Source organism: Xylocopa sonorina, chromosome 1, assembly GCF_050948175.1.
Source record: "Xylocopa sonorina isolate GNS202 chromosome 1, iyXylSono1_principal, whole genome shotgun sequence".
Taxonomy (NCBI): Eukaryota; Metazoa; Arthropoda; class Insecta; order Hymenoptera; family Apidae; genus Xylocopa; species Xylocopa sonorina.
The window spans coordinates 6195539-6221959 of record NC_135193.1 but is presented as its reverse complement, the minus strand read 5'-3'; the positions used below and the strand labels follow the sequence as shown (position 1 = coordinate 6221959).

At 43.8% G+C, this 26421-nt stretch overlaps 1 protein-coding gene across 5 annotated transcripts in view; it reads left to right on the top strand.

Moving 5' to 3' along the window:
- Positions 1-26421, top strand: part of Fas1 (fasciclin 1 Fas1 domain-containing) — a 230481-nt gene that overhangs the window by 186233 nt on the left and 17827 nt on the right. For 3 of the 5 annotated variants that reach the window (XM_076910278.1, XM_076910284.1, XM_076910264.1), the window contains exons 7-8: positions 476-636; positions 14400-14408. In XM_076910278.1, coding sequence (XP_076766393.1) covers positions 476-636; positions 14400-14408 — 170 coding nt within the window. The remainder of the gene's footprint in view (positions 1-475; positions 637-14399; positions 14409-26421) is intronic. The other 2 variants (XM_076910293.1, XM_076910272.1) reach the window with 1 other exon arrangement.

Sequence of the window (26421 nt, the reverse complement as noted above, 5' to 3'; positions counted from 1 at the left end):
ATAAACCATTCTCATTTCGCGAAATAGCCAATAAGCTCGCCTCGCAGCTCTTCGATTAATCTGACACGGCCAGTAAATGAATAGCCAGACAAAAGGTGTCGATACGAGCTGAAGGAAGTATTCGCTAGACAGTTAAATTAGTTACCAGTTATTTAACTAGGAATTAATCCCGGTGTTTTATTTTTTAATCGATTCCACCACGGCGACGTTTAACTGTTCCCCTCGTATCAGCATGATACAGTCAGTCGGGAAAGTTTACGCGCAGCTCCAAAAGTAACCGCACAAAGAGAAAGAAGAAATATAAAATTTGACAATCTTACGGATACTAATTGATTGATTAATTGAAATTATATAGGTAAAAAATAATAACTTGATTTTTCAATGTTCAACGTGTGAGAGGCGCATCAAGACTGGCTGGCTTTTGTGACTGGCTATATATCGTTCTCTTTATAACAATTGGAAATATTATTTTCAGTTCAAGTCAAATCCAATACCCTGGTCGGGGACGCGAATCATCCGACTGGAGTGGTGTTGTCAGAAATAATTAAAGCGAACATCCCTGTGCGCAACGGCGTGGTCCATTTGATACAACGACCCCTGATGGTCGTCGATACCACGGTGAAGGACTTCCTGGAGGTCAGTGCTCGATTGTTCTTTTCTCTTCTCCTGCCAATTTTACCGTTTGTACCTTGTCGTTTGTTTCCTGCTATCAGTGATAGAGACGCGCAGCCGTGATTGATCGCCAACGGTGATTCGGAACGACTGCCCGATTCGTACGACGATAACGTGTCTTACCACCACAGCGTGCTCATTCTCTATTCACCTCATATCATTGTCCGCCGCAAACAATGACAGTTTCCTTCCGATATGAATTAATTAAACGCCTCGTCGCGGATCGGTTCGTCACGCGAGTCAACCGGAATCGACAGGGACGGGCTCGAAAGGCGCTCAAAGGCCATATTTGACACGGTCGATTAACGGGAAAGGCTTGCGAGTTTTATTAAAATGGACTGCAGTTTCTCTCTGCGCTGCGAAAGGAGCCATGGAAATCGACTTCTAAATGGACGATAAATTTTTTCAATGGACGCCTCGTTGCAGCAGCAACGGTGACGACCGAGCAACTTTAATAATTGCCCGGCTGTCTGTTATCGCGATTTAAATTTATTTTCTGCGTTACGAGAAAGTATTTTTTAAACGAATTAGTGCCAGGCAATTTGTATTACATGAATTTATACGCTGTCGCTGATTTCATTCTGAATATTCATACTATGAATTTTATCGAAATTATTCATGGTTAACTCTAATAACTTGGTACAATATTATACTGTACGATACTTACGACAAATGCAGTTGCACGCACTAAATGAAGCTGTTGATTATTCATCAACTGCCGAGAGAGCTATTTCAATTTGATGTCGCAGAATATTAATCAGTCGCGTTGCACAAGTCACGCGTTCTCAATAAAAGTATTATGCGAGGTATTCATTTATTTCATTCGAAGGATCATCTAAAAAGTCGAGTATTGTGTAAGTGCGAGCCCAACTGCTCGATAGGACGCGACACATCGAACAAAGCGTGTTCCTTCGAAGAAGTCGCCGCGAAATTCTAAACGAAGAAGTTGTCCGAGGTGCTAGTTTATAGCAGCCCGCAATGTATTTTCCGCATTGTGCGCACCCAGAGCTGGCAGACTCGCGAAAGAATTTATTTCACGAGTTCCTTTTGATAACTGTATGAAAGCTCTCTTAAACTGCCTCTGGTCGAAACGTCAGTATTCTTCGTTCCCCCCGGTTCTCCCCGTTTCAAAAGCCTTCGATCTCAATGGATTTAGCTTTGTCCGGAATAGCCCGCGGCTTTCTGGCCATGTCGAAACGTTAAAAGTCTAAACCTATCAATAATTTAGATTTCTCGATGGTATAATTCAGTCAGCGCGGAGGATTATCTACGCGTTTGGTATTCGAGGATATCGTTGCAAAAAGGAACGGCAAGACTCGACGAGTTATTATAGAATACGATTTGAACGATAGCACATTTATTCGAGCTAATATTTCGTCTTAATCGTTTGCAAAAAAAAAATACATCAGAGAAAACAGTGTGTTTTTCAATACATAAAATACTGTAGCGAAACTAGAATCGATCCTCAATATGGACGATGTCAGTCTCAACAGGAATCGATAGAAAATGAAGTGTAACAGTACGCTCTGAGCACGAAGGTACAGATAAACAGTTTCATCCGCGAGCTGATATCTAGCCAGTTTTATTTCTCCGCAGAGGATATACCGGTATCGATCCGTAATGGGAAAATTCGGCGCGGAATCTGGGCTAACAAGAATCCTATAGGCGTTATGCGTCACAGGGTAGGATTTCAGAGTAACAGTCCATCAAATTTCGCGCAATAACGATTACCCCATTCAGTTTGAGTGATGTGGCTTTCGTGGCCACGTAACATGTGTCAAAATATATGTATACAACCGCGCAACTGGCAGTGATTACACATTCGCGTTGTGTTGCGCATCCTATCTATAGAGCGGATGGGTCCTTTGACATTGCACCGTGAGCCGTGCATCGTGCCACGCGGGCATATCACGTTCCTCGCTTTCGATCCGCGAATACTAATGCCCCTCTAATGCATCGCGCAGTTAGAATTCACAATAGACGTCAGGACCAAGATGAAACGCGTTCGAAGAAAATTTAAAACCCACCCCACGCCCCGCGAATTTCTGCGCCAGTCCATATCTCTGACTCGGGATAATCCGAAGGATTAAACGCACCACGCGCGCGGTCTTGCTTCATTAGAATCATTGGTCCTCGAGCGAAATTAAATCGGAATTTTTATTCGAACGTTGTGAATCTGACAAATTGCTGTTTAATGTTATCGACTAGTTACTTGAATTACTTTCCTTTTTCTCTATTTTGAATCGTATTCTTAAAAGGTATTCCGAAAAAACGTGGTTCACTGGTTTTATTTCCTACGAAAGTTGTGGTCCAACAAAGGTAATTTTGTTTGTTAGACAACAAATATTTTGGCAACAAGTTTTTATTCGCTAGATGGTCATTCGATTACTGGCACAATCGAAACCTTTAAATATCGTTGTCATGGATGTTTCAACGTCAGGTTTTTTTTTCAATTCTTTTTTTTTTTTGTTTTTTTTTTAACTCCCCGTTTCATTCCTAACCGAACCGTTTGAAAATGTTTCTCTGAAAGTGACTCCGTTTAATTTTGTACAAGTGCTTTAAAACACTTTGATAGTTTACCAAAGCATCATGCCGCACGCGTCCCTGTTATTCGATTACGAGCGGCTATCGATAGCAACCGCTGTCCTATTTCAAACTTTTATGCGACAAGTTTTTCAATCGGAAAATAGTGTACTGCGTGCGTGAAAGTAGCCGCACGTAGAATTTTCTACATGCTCGCCACACGTGTGTGTCCAGCCCGTTTCGTGCTCGAATATTTTACACTTCTCCCGTGTAATTTCTGTTTTATTCATTTTGTCGATATCGCGTTTCCCATTTTCCAAAGGAATTTATTATTTCTACGCGTACCCTTTCTTAATCTGGAAAATGTTTGTACGTTTTCCACGAACCTCTTTCTACCAGTCTGTTGCAGCACGATCACTCTGTTCGAACTAGCATACTGAAACATCCATCCATTCAAGTGCAAATTGTGTGCAAATTCATCCCCCAACGAGTCGCATGGTAACGCAACCCCCTGACGGCAACGACTCTCCAGGCAATCCTAACCGAGCACCGTATATTCCTTTAAAGCGTTCCCAGATATCGCGCTAACGCTATCAATTCGCAACACTGTAAGAGCATCGGCGCCCCTTTACAAGATAAGCCAATGGCGCACCGGTTCTCGAAGAAGCACCGGCGGAAACCGGGGGAAAGAACCGTACTTTACGAAGCTCGTAAAGATTCTATCCTCGACATGTTGACGCCAGCCATCGTATCTCGACGATTCTATGTAAACTTCGCTTTTATTATTATTCCACTGGATGGTGGAGTCGCGCGACAACTCGTCGGTTAACTTATTCCTCCCGCGATCATTGAAATGACCGATTTAAATCGTCAGCTAATCCCTCTTCGGTGTAGCTCAGCATTTTTTTCTCTTCTTTGACGGTCCACGCGCGCGTTGTTCGACGTCGCGTGTACCTTTGTACTTTCTTGTTAAATCGGATTATACTCTCGCGTCGTCTACATTGTAAAACGGAGCTGATGGCAAAGAAGAGCTAACATTCGTGCTTTCCCCTTTGGCTCCCGTGGGAACACGTCTAAATCCTGCGTCCGCGTTCCCGATCTCCGGACCCCTTTGCGACCAAGTTATCGGCCACCACAGCGGGGCGGAACCGAGTTGGTCCAGATCTCTCTCTCTCTCGTTTGACGATAGATAGCGGGAAAATGTAAAGGTCTCGACGAAATACGCGCCGAACGCTTACCGTTGAAATAATCTAGCGCGTTACGTTTAATTTATTCGAGCCACGTAACTCGATCGCGATCTCTTTGATCCCGGGAATTTTTTTTACTTCTGCTCCGGCTAAAGGACAAGTTAAATTAGCTTCCTTTATGAATACCAAAGGATACTAAATGAATTCCCCGGCCGTTAATTGCTGCGGCCGTTGCAATCCGAACAAAGTTTTTGCTTTGATTCTAGCCGGATACGGTTATACGGAACTTATTTCCACGGTGTTTTGAATTTAAATTACATAAAAACTTGTCCGGTCCCACCGGAACGGGGAGCCGACTGTTAAAACGACAATTGACGTTTCGTTTTAATCACTCGTTTCCATTGTAACGTTGCCCAACAAAGTTATCTCGAACCGATACAAGTTGAAAATCCCACCCCTTTACCCACGTCGGTGTACAACTGGAAAGGGGGAATAAACGATTTTGCACGTTAGCCTTCCCTTTGCTCTCACCGTACAACTCATAACGCGATACGTTGCAATCATAACGTTGAGCAAGCAGAGAATTGGAGTCCATATAGAATGTAGTATCGCCGTGGTACTTGACGCGATACAAGGCCAGCCTTTCGAGCTTAAACCTGCTGGGGCCCCGTGCGCGAGCTCGTTTCAATCAGCCCCGCGATTGATGCGTCGAGCATCGAGCAATATTAAATCGTACCGGCACCGTGTTCCATTACGTTCATTCACTTTTACCGTATCGGAAATGGATCATCGCCGGAGACGATAACGTCCCCGTCGCTCGGAAGATTTCTCCGTTCCCCGTTCCCAGAAGTGTTTCCAATCGATCGAGGCTATCCGTACGTAGCGACAAATTAACGGAGGCTGAAAAGAGGAGGGGACGAGAGAAAAAGAGCGTCCGCCCTGCCGTCCGAACTCGATCGCCGCTGTATTTCCGACTCTGATTAATCAGCACGGTGAACGCGGCGGGTCGTCTCCGAATAACGGTGATCCACTTCCGGCTTTCAATTTCGCCCGTGGTCGTTTGTCACGATCGCTCATCCCGCGCGGTTCATCGATAAAAATCAACGCGATCTTCGATCGTCATTACGCGTGAAACAAACAAAAAAAAAAAAAAAAGAAAAAAACAACAAACTGTCACGCGTGATCGGTAGCGGGCATTATACGCAATTGGAGGCCTCGATTTCGGGGCACGCTAACACAGACACGTACACGACCGCGGCTGTCCAATGGAAACGCGAGCCTCTCGCGCGGAGGCGACGCGTGTAACGCCGTCGTTTCTCGATGGACGCTCGTGGTCACGCGCGTTTCCGTAACCGCGCGCCGGATCGAAACTTCCAATTGCACCCAACTATATCGTATCTATACATATATCGATGTGTTTATATAATCGTGTGTATATGTAGATATGTTCGACATGTACATATATAGATATACACGCAGGAACGTTTTACACAGGACATCAAATGGAATGTTCACGAGACAGCTGTCATCACATGCGATATATCGATTGTTCTTCAGCAATGATCCTCGGCACGTCTCGCCTACTGTCTGCACCAGATCCTCCCGGACCGGACATTGGATCAAAGGAAATTCCCGTCGAGACGGGCGCTTTTTCAACGCACGCGATGCATCCTCGCGAACCGGTTCTTTGATCCAATCACGGCCCCACTATCTGTGTTGTGTATTCGTACCCAAAAGTCTGGCGAGACGACGCTGGATGCACTAAATGTTCGCGCCACGCCAATGCGTGTCGCGCGTCCTGCAAGGAAACAGCCGGAACGCAGCAGATCCGTTTCGCACCCTGAGCATCCCTCGCGCCAGCCTCGTCTCAGCCAGGCCACACGTACTAATCGCTTACTTTCAGGTTCACTCGAAATATCGGGCATTGAGACAAGCAGAAAGACTCGAATGAGAAATGAAACGAAATGAGAAAGATAGAATGATGTACGAAAGACAGCATAGAACACATAGTAACGATTTGGTGTGTAGGGGAGCACAGAAACCCGTGTTCTGCCGTCACTGCACCGCCTCGTGTGTTTCACTGCAGATCTCTCGCCTCTGCTCGCAATATTCACCCTTTCTCTGTTAGATTTTTCACGTCCCACTGTGTCTCCGCGCGACCTCAACACCCCACGGCCCACTTTTTTTTCCACCCTACAGCAAACCCGGACCGTGCTCTCTCGCCTTTCGTTCACGCACCTTCGAACGAGGGACACGTTTCGACATGATGTACCCCGACACGATTATACATTGACTGTACGGTGATTGCAGCAAGCACGGATACACGAACGGGGAAACCCTCACCCCCCAAAGTCCGTAGACAGCGCATTTCCGTTTTGGCTCGCCAGCTGCCGGTGGTTAAATCGCGTCCAATCGCCCGGCACGTTTTTTATTTCGTTGTTTTTGTAACGCCCGGCGCGAGAAACTTAATGATTCGGATAGTCACGAAAGTTACGAGAATTATCGCGGGATGTAACGATTCACCCTTTCGGATACGCGTAAATCTGGTTGTTTGCTTTACGAACGACTTCTGAATCGAAGCTTCTCGCGGTTACATTGCATTGCCTCGTGCTCCAAAATCAGCTGAATAGAATATCGAACCTGATAAAGTCTGTAACAATGCGCCAAAGCTAATTATCGCTCGATTGTGTAACATTGTTAAAATCACGGAGTCTGTATCGAAATTAATCCGAAAATCGAACGTTCAAGAGCACTTCGGGAACGTTACAGAAAATTCGTTCGTGCATCCGTGCATGTAACAGCAATGACTATCTGTAAGTAATGACACAATTATATAGTACACTTGTATATAGATACATACGAGTTCCACACATGCTCACCGACTTAAATCCACCCCTCGTGAAAATCAGAATCAATGACAAAAAGGAACGAGCTATTTCTCCCCGATTTGCTTCCTACTTACTTTGAGAGTTGTTCACTTGTATCTTAGCGAGCATCCGGTTTTAAGCAGCTTCTAGAACTTTCGAAAACAGTTTACGCCTGTATACACTTTCTCGAGTTTAAAAGCTCCCAAATTTTTGTTTACTACATGCATTTACCACAAGGCTGTTGAGATTGTCTGCCTCCCCCCAACCCCTTTTGATCGTATGTATTTGTATATATTCAAACAGGAACGGAAGTCGAACATCATCAGTTGCAAATACTATTTTCAAACACGTAAGTATATGTGTCGTAAAAAGAAAACAGAAAAAGTTAGAGGCACGGTTGGATATTTGGAGGATTTATGCGATCGTTATCTTCGAGTATGTAAGTAGTCGTTAATTGAGTAAGCACATCAGCTGTCTGCACTTGAAGTAAACGTCCGCAGAAGCGTTCGCAAGAAATACGAGTTCGTCCGTGGATACGCATAAAATGCTGCATTATTAATTTCACGGCGGGCAAAATTTACAGTCGACGATAAATTATTGATCGACCTGGAAGAGGTGTGGCGAGCGCGGCCCTCGCACATTGTGATTCACACAAAGCCGCCGCGGAATTTCGACTGATTTATCGCGGAAAAGTTCAGGACTCTCGTCTCTCGAGCCTCCTAGAGATCGATAAGGAAAACGCAACATGGGTAAACGATTCGTGCACCCTTGCAACGATCACTCCGCCTCCGAACTAAACGCGTAAAAGATTTTTCCAGCCGACCAAATTCTGTTTTAACCCCTCGCGTAGGTAGCTTAATAAAAATCTACTTTGCGTCGCATTTCGTGGGATAAAATGTAAATATTTCGCTTGACAAATACAACTTCAATCGGCATGAAATATTTTTATACATTTGTACATTTATCTCGGGAGTACAATTATCAGCCGCAATTCGATTGGCTCTGTTGAATAATGCAAACGTAATCATGAATGTCAACGATTTTATTTCGTTTTTTTGCCGATCAGCCGCGAACCGCGAAGCTTCGCGTTTATTTTCGTTTCATATCATATTCAAACCATTTTCATGCAAAATTCACCGTTGAAAAAATGCAGCGGACCACGATGATCGTTCTCGTCCGCGCGCCTTATACGAACAGTTCTGTCAAGTGTAAAAATAAACCCTGGCCGCCGGAATTTCCCCCGGAAATGCAGGTATAAACTACCAATGAACCGAGCAAGAAACACCTCTTTTCAAGACCGGAACCGTATAAATTAATTTGATAGAAATAGGATTTTCCATTTCAGAGGAAAACGACGGACTTCCCCGAAAGCTCGTAACTTCCCTTAGAACAGTCAAATTACTTAAATTTGAATCGCTTGAATTTCACTGTCCACTTTACAGCACGGAATCTCGTCGATCGTGAATGTGCAACTAAAATAAACGTGAATTATAATTTATATCGCGATCCGCTAATAAATCGAACCTAATAAAAGTAAAATGCTACGGTGAAACGAAACGGAAACGTCCAAATATATCCTATAATGAGGTTACACCACTTTCGTGTTATATTTATGATTTGATATTGTTTTCTCAGTAATAAATGGTTGCGAATAATTATTCGCAAATATTAATTGGAAGCGAATAATACGCGTTGAATTTACAACTTACAACGCAACCTTCCGAAATTACGATCGTTACGCACGGTGCAATTAAGCGTTTCGACCCGAGAGTAAACTTTTTGAGAGATCAACAATGCCCGATTCGTATGTTTCTGTAAATTTATCGGGTCGCACATTGACGTACGAGTACAGTTGACGTAAGGAGTCCAGTTTTTTTCTTCTAGAAAAGTAAATAGGAAACCTCAAATTTATCCAGATGTCGAGAGTCACTTTTATTCCGGGCACGTCCGAACCGTGTCACCGGAAACGTTCTTACCCGTTCGCACCGGAACTGGCAGACCCGCCAACCCTTTCGTTGACCATGCTCGAGCAGCGTCGCGACAGACAGTGACAGGTCATCGATGAAATAAAATCTTTAAACCCTTCTCTTGGTAGGGTAAAGACCAGCGCGGTGGCGTGGGCAGGAAACGTGGTTCTCTCGGATGAACGAAGTTTCACGAGGTCATGAAAAGTTTCTTATTCCTGAACGTGCAAAGACTACTGGCCTACGTGCCGCACCTTCGAGCTTTCCCACGTGAATTTCCCTTCAAAGAAAGACAATTTTTCTTGCACGACTTCTCAAGGCTTCCTGGCTGCGCAGGAGCGATCGACGGATCCTCGTAAGAGGAAAAGTTTAATGTTTGTAGTTCCCCGGGACGAGACGCTAATCGAAAATTATGCAGAAGAATCGAGGCTAGCTGTGGGAATCCTCTTGGTCCGCCTCCTTCGCGACCAGCCGCTTCTCGCGTGAGAAAATAGAAGTTTCCCGAACGGGATTACGATGGCAGAGGAAACGAAGTTTTGAACAAGGTTTTAGTTAGCAGTTGATTATCAGGGTTTTTTTCCCCCAACCATCGGTCGATTATATTCATTGGTTACCGCATTCTTCGAAGCTGTCAAATCATTTCGCGTGTACGTAACTTTGGGTTTATTCCGCAAAAAAAAAAAATACTCGAGTAGTATTAAAATAATTTGTAAGACGGAACGTTCGAATTAGGAATTGGATCGCGATTATGAGGGGAACTTCTGGAAGCTATCGAAATTGCAGAGGAAATACCTTCCCCCCTTCTTCTCGGCGAACTTCTATCGTGGTCCCACCGTTCTCGCGTTAGTGGATTAATTTATTTGGATAGATGAATTCTTAGACCGCATTACGAGCGTCGAGACCAGGCGTGTTCGCGTGTTCTTGCCCGCGGTGAGAGAAAGAGAGGGAGCGAGATGAACCGATATAAATGGCGTTCGTGGAACAAGCAATAACGCGTTTCGACCTTTCAATTAAAAGACGGAGCCCCGACGCAAATTGCCGACCTTGCGGTGCGACGGCCTTTTAAATTTCCCCGCTGCCATTTAAAACCCTTGCTTAAACCGTTACCTTTTCCCCGTGGAACCATCTGGTGGAATAATTAAAGGAGGATCGCATAAACCGCGCATTATGCCGCGACTTCGTTGCCTCCGCGCTCACCGGTTTCTTGCTCGTTCATTCGTTCCTGTCGGTTGCAACGCGCGCGCATTACGACTATCTAATAAAAACAATTTCGCGAAACGATGCGATTCCGTTATTACGAGTTATAATGTTTCGAACGTACCGTCTTTACGGCTCGCCGAGCTCCTCGACTTCCTTCGACGAAATTTCAGACGATCGAGATAGCACGATTGCATTCGGTACCTTCTCGAAAGGAATTTCGCGACGAGACGCAGGAAAATTGTTCGCTGCGCGATGGCTCGTTGTCGAGTAACAAACGCGTCCCATTTCATTGGGTGTAGCAATGTTGTTTTCCAGCTTAATTGGTAGGAGCGTAACGTGTAATTCGCAGCAGGTGCGCGGTATGACAAATGAAGCATCATGTTGAACATCGTTGCGATAAAACACGGGCAGGAATGCAGAAGTGTGCCCCGAGTGCATCATCGATCCTTTGCGAACGTTTATTCATAAACGGCTACCTCGTTGAATTCATTCTCTGTCGATCTCTGTCGAGACTAGTTCAAATGTAATTGTTGGCGGTTGTCAGTTTCCACTCTTCGCGACGATTTCTAAAATTGTTTCGCTTGCGATAAGATTATATCTAAGCGAGAGATTCCTTTACGACGGTGTGAATTATCGTTAAGGACGCATACGTGCATACGTGAGAAACCAATGAGCGTATTCCGCCATGCGAGAGGAATAATTCCAAGATATCCGAGAGCCGTGCGAAGTTCCTGATAGGAACCAAACTCGCTCGATCGGTTCGCGAACTTCCAGATATTCTTTAATGGCGCGAAAGGAGATTTTCTTCGTACGATCGAGCCCAGCCAAGCCAAGCTCAGCCCAGCCCAGCCCCGGTGGCTCTGTCTTCGACACCTCACGTGCATGAATTTGCAATCGCGCGTGCACTGATAACGTGCGATTCACTGAATCGTCCGTGATTACTCGAAGAAACTGGAACGCGCACCTGACGCTGTTCCCCCCGATTATTCCGAGGAACGACTTTTACTTCGTGAATAATAACGATTCGACTCGAGACCGCGAACGTGCTCGAAATGTAATCCCTTCCGTCTGACCCTGGGGGTTGGGCTGCAAGAAAAACGTTTCGCGCTTCCGACCACCGACAGCGGATAACACGACCGTTCCTTGAAAAGCGCGTTCGAGCAATTAAAACGGGAAATTAATTCCCGCGGTATTTCTATCGTTAATGCATCGCCACTATTTGTTACATTATTATGCCGGAACATATTTTATATCGGCACCAAACAATATTTCATTGCCCCCCACCGGCGGTAAATGAGTAATGCCGGTAATAAATTTGTCACGCGCTTTATTTGGGTATTCAGCCAATAATTTATTGGAGAAAATCGTTCTGTTATCGGTCTTACTATTTATTGCCTCGGTTCGTGAAACGCTGGAGTGGTTGATTTTTTAAGAATATCGAATGACGCAGCCGCGGTTAATGAGACGCGTCGCGCGTTAAGGAAATAAGGGTGTTTCCCAGAGAAGGAGCACGGCGGAAGGAAGGACTCGCTTTCGTAGCCGGGGAAGTTTTATTCGTTGAAATCACGTACGAAATCGAATTACATCGTCGCACAATGAAACGTGTATCTTGCTCGGGAACGGAAGTTCCCTCGTCTCCCTTCATTTTCCGCGGCAACATCTGAATTGCATTACCAAACAGACGGTGACGCAACCGAAGAAGATCGACGTTTCGTGATTCACATTTGCGAGAGAGGGGCCATTGTTTCGAAATAAATCTGGATTCGGAACGTTCGACGGGGTTACCTGAAAATCTACAAGTAACGCGGATAGGATGTATAAACTCCGGGCTCGTTCCGCGTAGAGGAACATTATCAACGAATTTCGTATTAATTCGTAATGTTTCCAGGGGTACGAATGATATTTTTGACGCGAAACATTTGAATTTTAAAACGTATTTATTAAATGAATTTTAAAAGCTTCCATAAATTCTATGAATATTCGCCTGTATTACCGTGAATGATAAAAACCCGGGGTTTATCTCGTTTTCCATTAAAAATATAAAAATATCGAATTATTTGACGGCGACGGGGAAAATCGGTCTTTCGATCGATTCCTATTGTCTCGCATTACACCGTGAAATACTCAATAATCATATTGAATCGCGACAAAACGACATTCACGCGGCATATTTATGACGAATATCGTGTGCACCTACGTGAGAATTGTTCGGCGGATCCGTTTTTCCGAAATGAAATTTTATCGATGAAAGAGCCGCGCAGCCGAAATTGCGTCGAAATTTTTGAAAAAAAAAGAGACGATAATCGTACATCCCAAAAGAAACATAAACGTTCATCGCTCGATTGTACATTTCCGCGTGATGTAATGAGTGTAATCCCGCGAACAGTGCGCATTCCAATAAATGTTCATCGACAATACGAAATGCCGACTAGAGCATTGTTATTTCTTTCAACAGAGATTTTTCAATTCTTTTCAAACGTCACGAGTTTTCCATTGTAAACTAATAAACGCTCGAAGATATTTTATTGTTACGAAATCTATTGAATCAGAGATTATCAATATTGAAACACGATGAATAGTGAGGAACTTAAAAGTTTTTCGTACTCGAGGTATTAAGCTGTTCCGGGTATTTAGCAAATAAAAATTCCAGTAGTAATCAAAACAAACCCGATTACAGCGTCCAGTTTATTTTATTTACGCAACACCTCCACGCGAACGCGTTGGTATTTGTTTATGGCGTGTGGACCCGTGCAATTGACACATCAAACGTATCCGGACCGTCGTGTTCAGCAGGTGGAACCATCCCCCAGATATGACCGACACGTTGACATTTGCAAAATCATAGACGATAATTAATTGTCAGTCGCTCGAGCGGAATGAAAACAAACTGGCCGAACGTATCGCTACGGATTTTATGTACATCGATGCGTGACAGACCATGTCGCGAGATGGTCAAGGAAATAACTACCCCTACTTCCTTCCGATCGTTATTTCCTTGACCAGCACTTTCCAACGAGCAGCACTTTGTGGTATCCACGGAGAGAGGAATGGAAATGGGATTTCAAGAAGAATGAATGTTTGAAATTCAGTCTGCAACTGATCTTCGACTTCCGCTCTTTCGTTCACAGTGATTCTTCCGACACAGGTACCCACCCTTATTCTCTCGAACTCTTTACGTTTTAAAGCCCATAAATATCACTCGAGGATTCGCGACAGCGTTCGGTAAAAAGCGCTAAGGCCGCGGTGATATTTATGAGCCGATTATTTAATTCTCGTCAGTACGTATCGGAACTTTCAAACTGGCCATGTTTCCGCAATGAGTTTGAAATCTCGAACTGACGAGAATGCCGAATCGAGAGCAATTATTCATGTAGTCTGCCGGCTGCCACCTGGCTAATGCAACGTCTCGCAAGAGAACATATGCGTTGCACAAAGTATAACACAGAACCGAGCGAAAGCATGAATAATTTCTCTCGATCACAGATTACCACAGCATATGGACCAAGCGTCACGACCTGGTATGGCAAGAATTTTTACAGCACCCCGTAGCACACATTGGACGCGCCGTTCGACAGCAAAAAATAAAGACACGAAGAAACTCTCCACCCCTGTCCCACTTTGCACCGTGCAGAACTTACTCATGCAAGCGCTTGAATCTTTGCAAACAACGTTTTGCTACCGTTCGTGTGCTCTTTTTAACCAGATTCGCGTGATTTTCCACGAAATGAGACGAATAGAGCGAAAAAAAGGGACAGGCGAGCGATGCTCGCGGGAACGCACGAACGCGAGGAAAACGTACATTGAAAGGGTTAAAAGTATCGAAGCGGTCAATTTTCCCTGTCAGTCACGATGAACGAACCAATCTTTTCTCATATCACAGCAGTGTCTCTTACAGCGAACGACCTAATTACAAGTTTACCTTTTTTCTGTTTTCTGTTCGCTTCTTATGTTACGGACCAACCCTGGTTTCTGGTTTCTCTGTGCAGTCCTTCAAGGTAATTCGCCGCCAGCTTTTTCTCTAGTTTTCTTCTTCTACTTCTCTCTCTCTCTCTCTCTCTTTCTCTCTCTTTCTCTCTCTCTCTCTCTCTCTCTCTCTCTATCTATTTCTCTCTAGCTCTCTATCACTTTCTTTCACTCTCTCGATATATACATTATACATATCAGTACATATAATTATATATATAAACGTAATATTTCATTCATTACATTACAATATAATCGCTGTACATGTGTCATGTTCACAGACATGATCGAGCAACTTTCTCTCTCCCTCTCTCTCTCTCTCTCTCTATATATATATATATATATATCTTCCTCTGTCTACTTCTGTCTATCATTTCACTGCTCTAATTCATTCTGTCTGCTTCTCTTCATACACTGTTCTCTCTTTCATGTGCTTCTTTCTCGCGAGACGCAACATTTTTTCGCTCACCCTCGTTCTATTCCATTTAGTGCATCCGCTTGTATATATGCGCACACGTACACACAAACGCGAAGTCAACGCGTGTCAACGTGTCTTTGGCGCATCGCGAGAGACGAAGAAATGGTTCCGTGGAATTGTGCGCTGCTCGAGCCACAAATTCGTAGACGTTACTTCGTCGTTTCTTTAACGTCGTTCCTTTGTGAAAGAAAAATAGTCGGACAGTTGAGTACACCTAAAGCGTTGGACAAACTGCTCGTCCATGTATCTCATTTTTCGCGAACGTGCCACGTAACACTATCAGGATCATAATCTTAGTCGTAACTCAATTATTCACGTGCAACAATTTCCAAAGTTTCAGTGGCAATCTCCGTGTTGTAATATTTTCAAGATAACGCCACGAGAAAGATGCTGAAAAATGGTATCTTTAGTAGAACGCCTGTCTCATAAATGATGAACACTTTTATTCATCGGCAGACTTCTCTTTTGAGTCAAGAACACCCTTTATAAAGCCTATCGCCTACGCGTTTAATCCTCCGACAGATAATATCGTCGAAAATCCAAGAAAGCACGAACTACATGAATAGTTTGCTCCCAAAATGTGGAACTTACGACGAAGGAAGCCCCTTGCGCCCCTCACCCTTAAGTCCTACCCCCTTGAACCACAAAATTCATTCACGACCAGCTCTGAAAAGGAGGGAACCATTTTTACGTCTCGACGAGCACCGTTTCGTCCAAAGTGCCACAAGTGGACATAGTCGCGTCACGGATACAGGGGAATCGATACAACGTATCTTTTCCACGTTGCCTTCACCCGTGTCCGTCCACTTCCGTCGGTGGTAAACGGCCACAGTAGCGAAGGTAAAGAATCAGACGGCCATCTCTGGCCAGTTGTATCGATTTCCAGGCCGCGCGTACACGCACGAGCGTCTGCTGATTTTGCATTTTATAGTCAGGTGTTTTTATGCAACCCATCGCCTCCCTTTTTCGCCTTTCGCGCCGCGCACACCGACGGCCTCGTTCTACACAATACACGGTGTGTTCGTTCTTTTTTTGCTCGCCACGCCCGCCAGAATCGCGCTTTTTGTCGCTCCCCTTTTTTCCCGCGCCGCCAGAACCGATGCGATTTTTCCGGCCGCTTTTTTCCGACCGTTCACCATGCAAATCGAACGTTCATGGTGTACTCTTTTTTTTTTTTTTTTATTTCTTTTCCCTTCTTTATTTTTTCTTTTTTTCCCCTTTTTTTTTATTTGGATTCGCGTTCGTTGACGGATGGATCGTCCTGATACTTGTGTCGACGCGAATCGAATTTCTTCCTATTGGTTCGATTCCTCTGATCGAGGTAAATTCTTTGTTGCGCGTCCGTTACTCGTTGTCGGAGCAACGGGGTGTAAAATAAATGCGATTCAACTAAACGTTCGCTCTAACTTCACGCGGGTCTGCAAAAGTTTAAATACGACTGTCGTTTGAGAATTCGCGTTACTTTTTTTCGTCCTCTGCCAAGCAAAGTTTTAACCATAATAACTTCTGATATTTTTATAATCTACGGATGATCGAAAAGAATTTCAACAGCGATCGAGCACAGATCAGATCGAAACGTCCTAGCGAATCCAAGAATTATTCCATCGCGACGCGGACAACCATAGAATATCGAAGCAATTCGAGTGCCCGAGACACGCGTCCGTTCCGATTCGAACTTCTCGCGAGAACTTTCGCCTCGTTTAAATCGTTCAGGACTTGTTCGCGAAAATTGCACGCGGTTTCCCGCGGCCGTGGATCATTCGTACGGGCAAATACGCTCGCGTTGCAGGCGTACCCCATACGTGGAAAACCGTGGAAACGAGTCCGCATGGCACTGCTTCGTTTCGTTCTACCCCCGTGCACCGATGCGCACTGGCTGCCTGCTGTCCTTTCGCCTCGAACCCGCTTCCCAGGCAACATTTTTCTATTTCTTCTCACCGCCTCACACTCGACCCCTCCCGTGCATATTCGAGTCGTGCGTAGACACGCTTGCTATTTGTCGTTCGAGGAACAGCAGCTATCGCATCGATTGCATCGCTTACAGGCTGATGGATGGAAGGGTTGTTTATCGCAGAAACACGTACAAAACCGAGCGAAACCTCTGGGATCGCAGGAATAGGTTTCAAACAATTTCGCGTAAGACGATGCTTTCGGGAGGGTTGGACTTTCGAATTTAAGCTTGGGGGTTGGATGAGAGCGAGGATCGTTTTGGAAGATTGATGAAGAGAAAAACTGGCAGAGGTTTAAGCCACGTATCCACTGACCAGAGCGGAATACGCGGAGCGCAGAATTCGGGAGCATTTTGAAGGACCTCGAGGTTCACGCTTTTTGGGGAGAACTACCCTCGTAACCCGTGAAACAACGCCAGGCGCGATGCGCTGCGGAATTCAATATAAATAGAACAGGTGTGCATGGCTTTGAGCGATCTGCACAGGTGCCTTTTACTATGACGCACGTTCGTGACGAATATCTTTCGAGTGTCCCCGGCAGACAAATGATGCGAAGAAGATCCCTATTCCGCGAGCATTTGTCGTTGATGGATGGTCGAAGCGCGATAGATCTTCATTTGCCGCGCCGAACTCACGCGAACAACGTATTTCGTGGGGCCCAACAGAACTCGTTCAAGTTGCGCCGCTAAACTTTCGCGAACCGTTCGCTTAACAGTTTGCCTTAAAAATGAGTCGACGTCCGTTTTTCAAAAGGAGCCTCATAGAAATTAGAATTTTCTAATCGATTTTTCTCTTCTCTCCGCACCGTCTATTTTCAAGCGTGAAATAACTTCTGCTAAACCCTGCGGCTACCCGTGGTCATTTTTCAAACGCGTTTGTATCTTTCGGACGTACAGTTCGATCGCGTACGGCGATTAACGTGTCGGTATTTGAAAACCGGCTGGCTGATCCATCGGCAAATAGGTTAATGCGAGTGTAAATGCGGAATTATAGCTTGCGAATCTTTATGAATATTTATTGTTTCATGTTTGTTCCGCCATGCATGCCTGCTAACCGCTCCGTGCCCGTGCACACGCATGTACATACAATACATGCACACGATTGATGTCTTTCTGGCGAAACTAGAGAACACGAAGTTGAGAGTGACACGCCTTGGATGGAATATGGAGATCCACGTGTTATCCGCATCTTGCTAATTGCGACTAATTTCGAGGAAGTAGTCAACGAGCGAACGTTAATGAATTACATTTCAATTTGAGACGTTTCCAATTTAGGACCGTGTACACACACGAGTATAATATTGGCGACGTTCAAACAGATCCATGAACTTATACGTGTCGCTATTACCTTACGATTGGCAGCTATTAGTTGATCGAAATTAACTAAGTTTTTCCTAGAATTTGAAGTTGTTTTTACACGACAATTATTGTACCACTGAAAGATGGTGCTTTATCCTCTCCACTATGCCGACGTTCGAACTACCTGTCACTACTCTTCTAAAACTGGCAGCATTCCCATTCTGTCATATCTAGGTATTTGAAAATTTATACGTCACAGTGCTCGAGAGCGTTGGTATCCCTAAACTGGGACATTTCCACTGGTTCGTTGATGGACCATCTCTCAGTGGTCGATATAGTACAATTCTAATAATTGCTTAAAAAGCGTCGGAAAAGTTTTCATCGTGAAATTTATTCGAGACATCTGTGTACTTCTGTCAACAAAATCTATAAAGCGGACATTCGAGATGGCGCGTCGGTGAACAAAAATTTGTTATTTCGCAGTGAAGAAAAAGAGAAGTGATGGGGGGTGGGTGGCGATAAATTTGAAAAAGATATGCATCGAACGTATAAAGGAAGTCCATATTACGTAATTCATGTGTTGCATGTGACAACCGTATCGAACGGTCCGACACGCGAGTGAAACATCCTTCGATAACCAACAGGCGCGGATGCACGCGATCCTATCGTCGATAAATTCCCATTTTCTCCTCGCATCTGATATTGAATAAAAAGCTAGCACGTACATCGTAGCCGATAACTGTCTATTGTCTTCGCTGATAGATATCGATATAATAAACGGGAATGATCGTTGGCGTCAAATTTGCTCGCTTCCTAAATAAAAATGTGTCGGCAACTCCGTCGAGGAAATGAAAGAGAACGGCGAGTTCGAATGTGGACGCGTATTAGAAAAGGAGGGATCGCCATTTCCTTTCTATACGCATAATTCATAAAAGCCTTTTGTACATATAATACGATGAGAATAGTTTTAAGTCGCAGAAAAGCCTCGGAATTTGTCAGGTTCGACAAAGGGCGGAATATTTGTTCGCGCGAATTCGACGATAAACACGCCGGGGGATGAAATGGTAACGCGTTCGCGGGGCCTGAAGGAAAGAGGATCGTCGCGGATGTTTCTACGGGACAGAAGAGACAACGGTGTACAAACAAGACTCGTAAATTTCGCGCCCCTCCCGAGAAGAACCGTACTTCATCAGGTGTAAATGCGGCTGCGTTCTTATTTTTTGTTTCCTCCTCAAAAATCTTACACCAGCCGTGATTCACTTCCCCGGTGAATAAACGAGATAGCATCGCTCGCGGTTTGCTCGCGATACGTTTCAATATCGCGGAACATCCCCGAACGTCTCTGATGAAGCGTTATTTGCCGCGGATAAAAATGCAGACCGATACCGCGAGTGTCGCGTTCGGAGGGAAGTAACAGTAAGATAAATCGTACGATAAAACAAAACGTTTTTCGAGCGACAGAGGGGCTCTTGTTTTTTGCGTTTCGCTGTTTTGATGCATGGAATCGATCATACGAGGATGCAGCCTCGTATTTATCGACAGTCTGCACTGCGGCGGAAACGATGTATAGACAGATCTGATAAAACGAGAATTTCGACTTGTTTCGTTCGCCAGAAGATGCATTAGAGACGGAAATGAACGTTCAAGAAGAAATTCGAACGATCTGTTTCGCGGAGAGAGACGAATTCTTTTATAAATTGTATTTTTTGTTGCATTTAATTATCGAGTATAAAGACCTTCATGGAAAAGTGCGTGTATATTTCACCGTTGAATTAATTACGGATTAATTGAAATTTTTATCCTCGATATTCGTTTCCAATATTATCGTCGCGATGAATAACAGTGATGAATTGTCGAGCTCGATTATTATGAAACGAACCGTTTTTCAAATAAACTTTGTCTTTTATCAGAAAATGAAATAATTATGCAACGCTCGCTAACAAATTTTATCGTGAAAATGTTTTATTCGATGTTATTTCCATCGTGATAGGTACTGTCCAATTACAAACAGCCAAAGGACAACGTTTCACTGAATGTTCTCCGCCAATTTCGGGACAATTAGTCTTAAACCACTCAGGGCCACCTTACCTACCCTTAAAGGACAGGACGGGTGGAGAAACTAGACTTCAGTAGCCAAGACTCGCGACTCTAACTTTAATTTCCTACGATTAGTGGGTTCCACGTATACATAGAGTTTCAAAGGAGCAGAAAACGTGAGCCAAGATCTTTTTTGTCTCGACCATCTATTTACTCGTCCTTTACAAACTTCTTACAGATCTCACTTCTTTAAATATGAATATGTACATGTTAATATAATTTCTTTTTACAGAAATACATAGAAATTAATATAATTCAATCAGGCAGCTTTGAAGTACTTGCTAGATACAAGAAAAGTAATCTTTAAGATATAAAAGCCGCAACTTTGATGTCTCAGAGTTATCTAATTGTATTTTATTAATTTCCATGTATTCCAGGAAAAAGGAATTATTGCTATTAAAATTGTGACGTTTACCTTCCAAATTGAGTCAAGTTTGGTTCTCAAACATTTTACTGCTCCGTTCCGAAAAAGTAGAAAATGATGGCTATTCAGAGAGGGTATCGGGGCAACGGGAAAGATCCTAACAGCGTACGAAACGTAGGGAGCTTCATTTAAAAGTTGTCCGGCGGCAATGGAAATTAATTCTGCAACGAATAGTCCAATAAAACAACCGGTCGTGTTCGCTTCTGCTGAAATTCACTGTCCGCGTAAATATTTCGTTGTTTGAACGTGCACCCCCGCCCTCTTCACCCCCATCTCCCTTTACAATTAACAATTACAACTCCTGTGTTTTCTGTTTTCGTTACCGTTTCGGTTAACAACTTTTATTTGGACGACGGAGGAGAAACGAGGAAAAAGGTGGTCGATCAAACGTTTAAGGAACGCGTTGCTCCACGAATTATTTATTGAAAGCGAAATTTGGTTCTTAACGAATACAAGTAAATTCCAGAGACATGCGTTATTAATTCAATTCTAATACGTGTGACGTATTTTTTTTTTTTTTTTATTAATGTTCAATGGTAGTTCTTAACATTTCAATTTTCGATGTCAACCTCGATTGAAATTTTAAGTCTTTGAAAATTTAACTTAATTTTAAAGTTTAACTACCGTTGAAACTTTACTGTCAAATTACGCTGTAGCGAGTGTTACCAGTAATTCCGATGAAAAAAAAATCGGCGACCTTTGTGTTCCACGGTTAATTAATTCCAGGGGCAACAAATGTAAACTCATTCGGCATTCCTTTGATGTAGACGCGAAACGCGTAGCAAAAACAGCAGCGCGAAACCCGTAGGGTCCAGTGTCAATACTATAGACTTACTTTCGAATACGATAAATGTCACCGGACGTATGAACGAAACACGACTCGTACTGACGGACGTCAAAGGTGAAGGTACGGTTAAAAAGCGTCCGGTAAATATAGGAACCGGGTGTGTATTAAATGAAGCGAAGGTAAAACAAAAGGGCGCGCGTGCGCTTGCACACACGTCCGTGGCGCAGAGGGGTGCGCGCGTATGGTCGAAAGGGGAAGAAACGTGGCACGGAGGAAAATCGTTCGCGGGAGAAGATAGAGAAGCGTTTTCACCGTGACGAAGCGGCTGGCTTTATTGCTCGCCGCGAAAAAGGATGGCTTAAAAGCCTCGGGGAAAAAATCTCATTTCGATGCAGCCGTTCATTCTGCGGCCGTTAGCCGCTTTCTCGATACACCGAAAAAAAGTTCCTTTGGTAATCGTGCCCGGACTCTGCGCTATCGCGCGTTCCTCTCACCCTCCGCACCGCGCTTCCAACGGTTTCCTGTCTTTTTCCAGCACGCAAAAAAATCTGCCTCTACCTTAATCAGAAATGAAAACAATTTGTCAATAGGATCTAACGACAAAACGGCGAACACGCTGGTAGATTTTATCGCGATGATCGAGGCATTTGTTTCGTACAAGTTGGAGAGACAAATAGGATACTGGCTCCACGCTGCCAGGAAGGTAAATGCGTCGTGAATACTTAATGGATCAATCCGAACGTCGAATTAATGCGATCCATACACGGGAGAGTGGTGATCATACGAAACCCCTGCAGTTTCATCTTTCTGAATAGTTCGTTAGATTAACTTTAAGCAACTGGTCAAACCATTTTTTATTTTACTGAATTACAATTCTGTGAACGCGTTCTATGCATCGAAACAGGAAACAGCAATGGATATCAACTGGCTTCTTTTATTTTTAAAGAAGCTTGAGAATTCCTATTGTGGGAAAGGGTAGGTGTTGATGAAAATGCTTGAGTGCCGAGAAATCTTTTCGAAGCGATCGGAGAACGACGAAAGATCGAGATTCTAGGAACACTGCTTCATGATTCTAGTTTAGAACGAGTGTATTAGATAGCGATGATGGGAATGTTGAAAATTGGCCATTGTATTCTATATACCTCTTTGATGATTTGGAAACAGCGCTCGAATGAATTCTTAGCTATTGCCTGAGGAATGCACCGTCGTTTCTTGCAAGGAAGATTCGAGGCGATGGCGAACCTTACGACATAACGCGAACGACCGTTGATCTGATCGTTAAATAGATCCGCTTCGCTGAAAGAGACTTTCTCTCGCGCGTGCTACTTCTGTCTTTTTACTCGGACGCTTTGTACATCGCCTCCTATTGTTGAACGACACTTAATCGCAATTTTGATAACCTTTTATTTTAGAGAACAGTATCTAACTTTAGAGCGCCTGTTATTTCTATGACAAATCGTATTAAGTATTTGTATCCGTATGTAGTTTACCGTAATTCCAGATTATTGTAGCAATATCTAACGCTTAAAGTTATATTCCTACGTAATTAAAGGGTTGCAAGTTGTATTCCGTGGGATGTTATCAAAAATAGAGATAGAATTTTCGTTTCGCGTACAATGATTCTTAAACTCGGAATGCGGATAAAATATTTTCAATCTTCACAAATGTTTCACGTTTTCGAAACGATCCGACGAGATATTGAAAATGGTACCGCGAAGGGAATCACGTTACGCGGGAAGAGAATTCCGTTTCTATTTTCGAGATGTCTAAACAAGAATCACTCGCAACAACTATACGAGTACGCACCAACACCCAGGGAGCGTTTTAGAGTTTTCGATGAACGAACGATTCACGAAACACACTTGCGCGTTCCCGAGTCTTTAATTCGTTGCTACTTCAAATGATCCGCGTCAGAGGAGGAGAAAGAGAATGGAGCTCGAATCTCGAGGAGTGAGACGTTTCTCCTTTTCTTTTTCTTTTCTTCTTCTTTTTCTTTTTCTTTCCCCCCGAGCGAATTGTCGAACGAACGAAATCTTCCTTGTAAATCGCCAGTGTCTAGCGAGAATACGCACTGCACGTTTGCACTGCTAGCCTCTAACTGTTAGCTCCCTTTGAATGTCGCATGTTGCCAAAGACGAGAGCACCGGTACACCGATCTGTTTTTTAGTCGACGAATCGCGGAGATTGTCCGTCGACACCAGTCATGAATAGAGAAGCATAGCCCTCGTGACATTCACAGAACGGCATAGCCACGATCTTTCATAAGACATAAATCAGTGCATATTCGATATCATGAACGCTGTTGCCATTCATACCTTTTTAAATAATCATCATCACGCCTGATCTATCGCTAAATATAGACTACGTAAGACTATTATCATAAAGTACGTCGCAGCAGGGGTGGCCTGTGAAGATCGCCACGTTGTTCGAGCTGATTCTAACGCGTTTCAAACGTTTCAGATTCATTGGTATCGAACAAAATATTTATCGATGTACAGCAAATGTTGAAAAGTAATCTTTTCATAAAACTTGTTTTGGAAATATTGTACATTTTGCTAATTCAGCCTCCTCTTCGAGAAAGGGGTGGATCTACATGGGAAAGTGATGCAAATATGTTGAATAATTTGAGGCGTCAATTTTCTAACAAATCGATTTTGAACATTCGACAAGTGCACGCTTGGCTAATTGGCGAATAGATATAATAAAGGTGGTGAAATTAGAATTCATCTTTTTAAGTATTTTATGGTTAAAGAGAAATATGAAATGCTATTTGAAGAATACTATACATATCCGGTTTTTTCTATGAAAAACGATACTTTCAGTCGTTTATTTTACACCAATACATTTTCCGTTCGACGTCAATGCTTGAAACTTCGATCTATTCCACCCCCGGAATCAACTAAAATATCGTAGCGATCGATTCACAAACCACCCCCCTATAATTTATAACTTAATTGTACTATTTCCAAAATGAAAGTCTCTTCGAAGAGCTTCATCCCTTCGAGATCACATCCGTGACATTATCGACGAGAGAAGCGTACAAAAAAAAAAACGAATAACGGATAGTGGAAAATACAGCGACGAGAAAAACTCGACCGATCGATGCGCAACGAAAAAATCAGTTCGCCACAGAACGTGTGCGCGGCAACCCTTTTTCCCTGCGAGTTTCTTTCTCGAAAATTCATTAACTTCCGGTTCCAGGAGACACGTCGCCGTGAAAAGATGGCCGGGAAAGAGCGAGGAGTCGGTTAAAGCGCGATTTCATCGATTTAAAACGATATTCCAGCGCCGCTGCCGTGCTCGGTCCGTTTCTGAGATTCGTTTCCCGGCTGCAGTTGCTCGCTTCAAATTCAAGCCGGATATTGTACGTCCGCGCGTAAGTTTATTGACACGCCTTTCTCGTTCGCGTATGTACGTATAATATGGACGGAAAATTTTTCAAGAGCCACGATGCTATCGACAAGATTGATCACCGCTCGTCGCTCGGTCGATCTCGTTCGCCCCCCGTTACGGTGTGATCTTCGAGGGTAACTCATATTCTTTTTACATGATGTAAAACTGTTTACAGGAATTTTCGTCGGGGTGAGAAACCTCCGACCGCAACAGTAAACGTAGAAAAAACCGAAAATGATAGAAATGTATGCACAGAGAAGACGTCTTGCGCCGATTGAACAGATATTTGCCTATAACCCGATATTCGATTTCAGTTTCATTTCTTCCAGACGTTCTTAAAGAGGAGGGCCTCTTTGGAGCCATCTTTTTATCGTACGACCATTGCGCGGCTATCGATGATTTTACGTTCAGTTCGAAGGTTAAACGTTAAAGCGAACTATGGGCTTGACTTTTCCTCGTGTATTTCGTTTCACGCGATTTTTCTTTCAAAGGGTTACACGTTTTGTTCAACTGTTGAAGATAAGTCCGCTGGAAGTGTGCCGATGGAAAAATCGTTCTTTCTTTTTTTTAGATAAATCCAGAATTGTCGAGAGTTTGATCGATAAAATAAGCGAGGTAGAAATTGATATATTCAATTACTTCTCCATGGTCTTTTTGCTCCGATCGTTAATTTATCTCGTCCACTTACTCGTATCTTTGTTCACGCCTCACTTAATTTACGACGCTACCATATCTCTTTCCACCGACTGTGCGTTACAGAAACGCGACAGAGTCCCGTCCTTCTGTCGTGAGTAATCGTTGTTCGATAAGCGCACAGCCGCGTAATTCGAAACGGCTTTCATGGCGCGAGACTAAATTCTCTCCGTGCGAGCGTCGGGTTTTTGCAATTTTCCAATATATACGACGATGCTGATCGGCCTCGTTCTGTAATCTATTGAACAGGTTGAGAGTCACGACAGACATTATGACTCTTAAGACGTTAGACGCAACGTTACCCCAGAGCTAGAGAAGAGATAGCTTCGCATTTTTCCACGAAAAATACGAAATGATAATAGGCGGACAGGATGGTACAGTGTAATAGAGTATAGACGGTGCTCATAGCTGTTATATCTATAACTTTGTATAACCCATGGTCCACGGCGGTCATCATAACCCCTAACCTGCTTCTAACTGAACGAGCAACCCTTTTAAGATGTCCGCATTTTCAGTACACTTTACGTTGCGGTACAATCTCAGTATGGTCCCGTGGACATTTACCTTTGGATTAGAAAAATCAGTTACACTAAAACGACCAATCAGCATAAACGGGAGACCTCCGTGGAAGAGGATCGGGGACCATAATGGCGTCGTAGACCTCCCGAGGAAAGTTTCGAAGATTTCGCGTTGGCGCTCAACCTGTTAATCGCGGTTATTACCGTCGGTAACGGTTTCCATCGGCACCATTGCCACGGCAGCCGAGCGTTTAATCGCACGCCGATATTAAATTATTATCAGCCGCGTGTCCGACCTCTATTGCGCTGATATTAACGCGGTGTACACGTGTAGACGACCGGCACAAAAGAACAGAAGCAATTACGACTGTGTAACCCCTTTCGTTCCGATATCTTCCCCACGTTTAC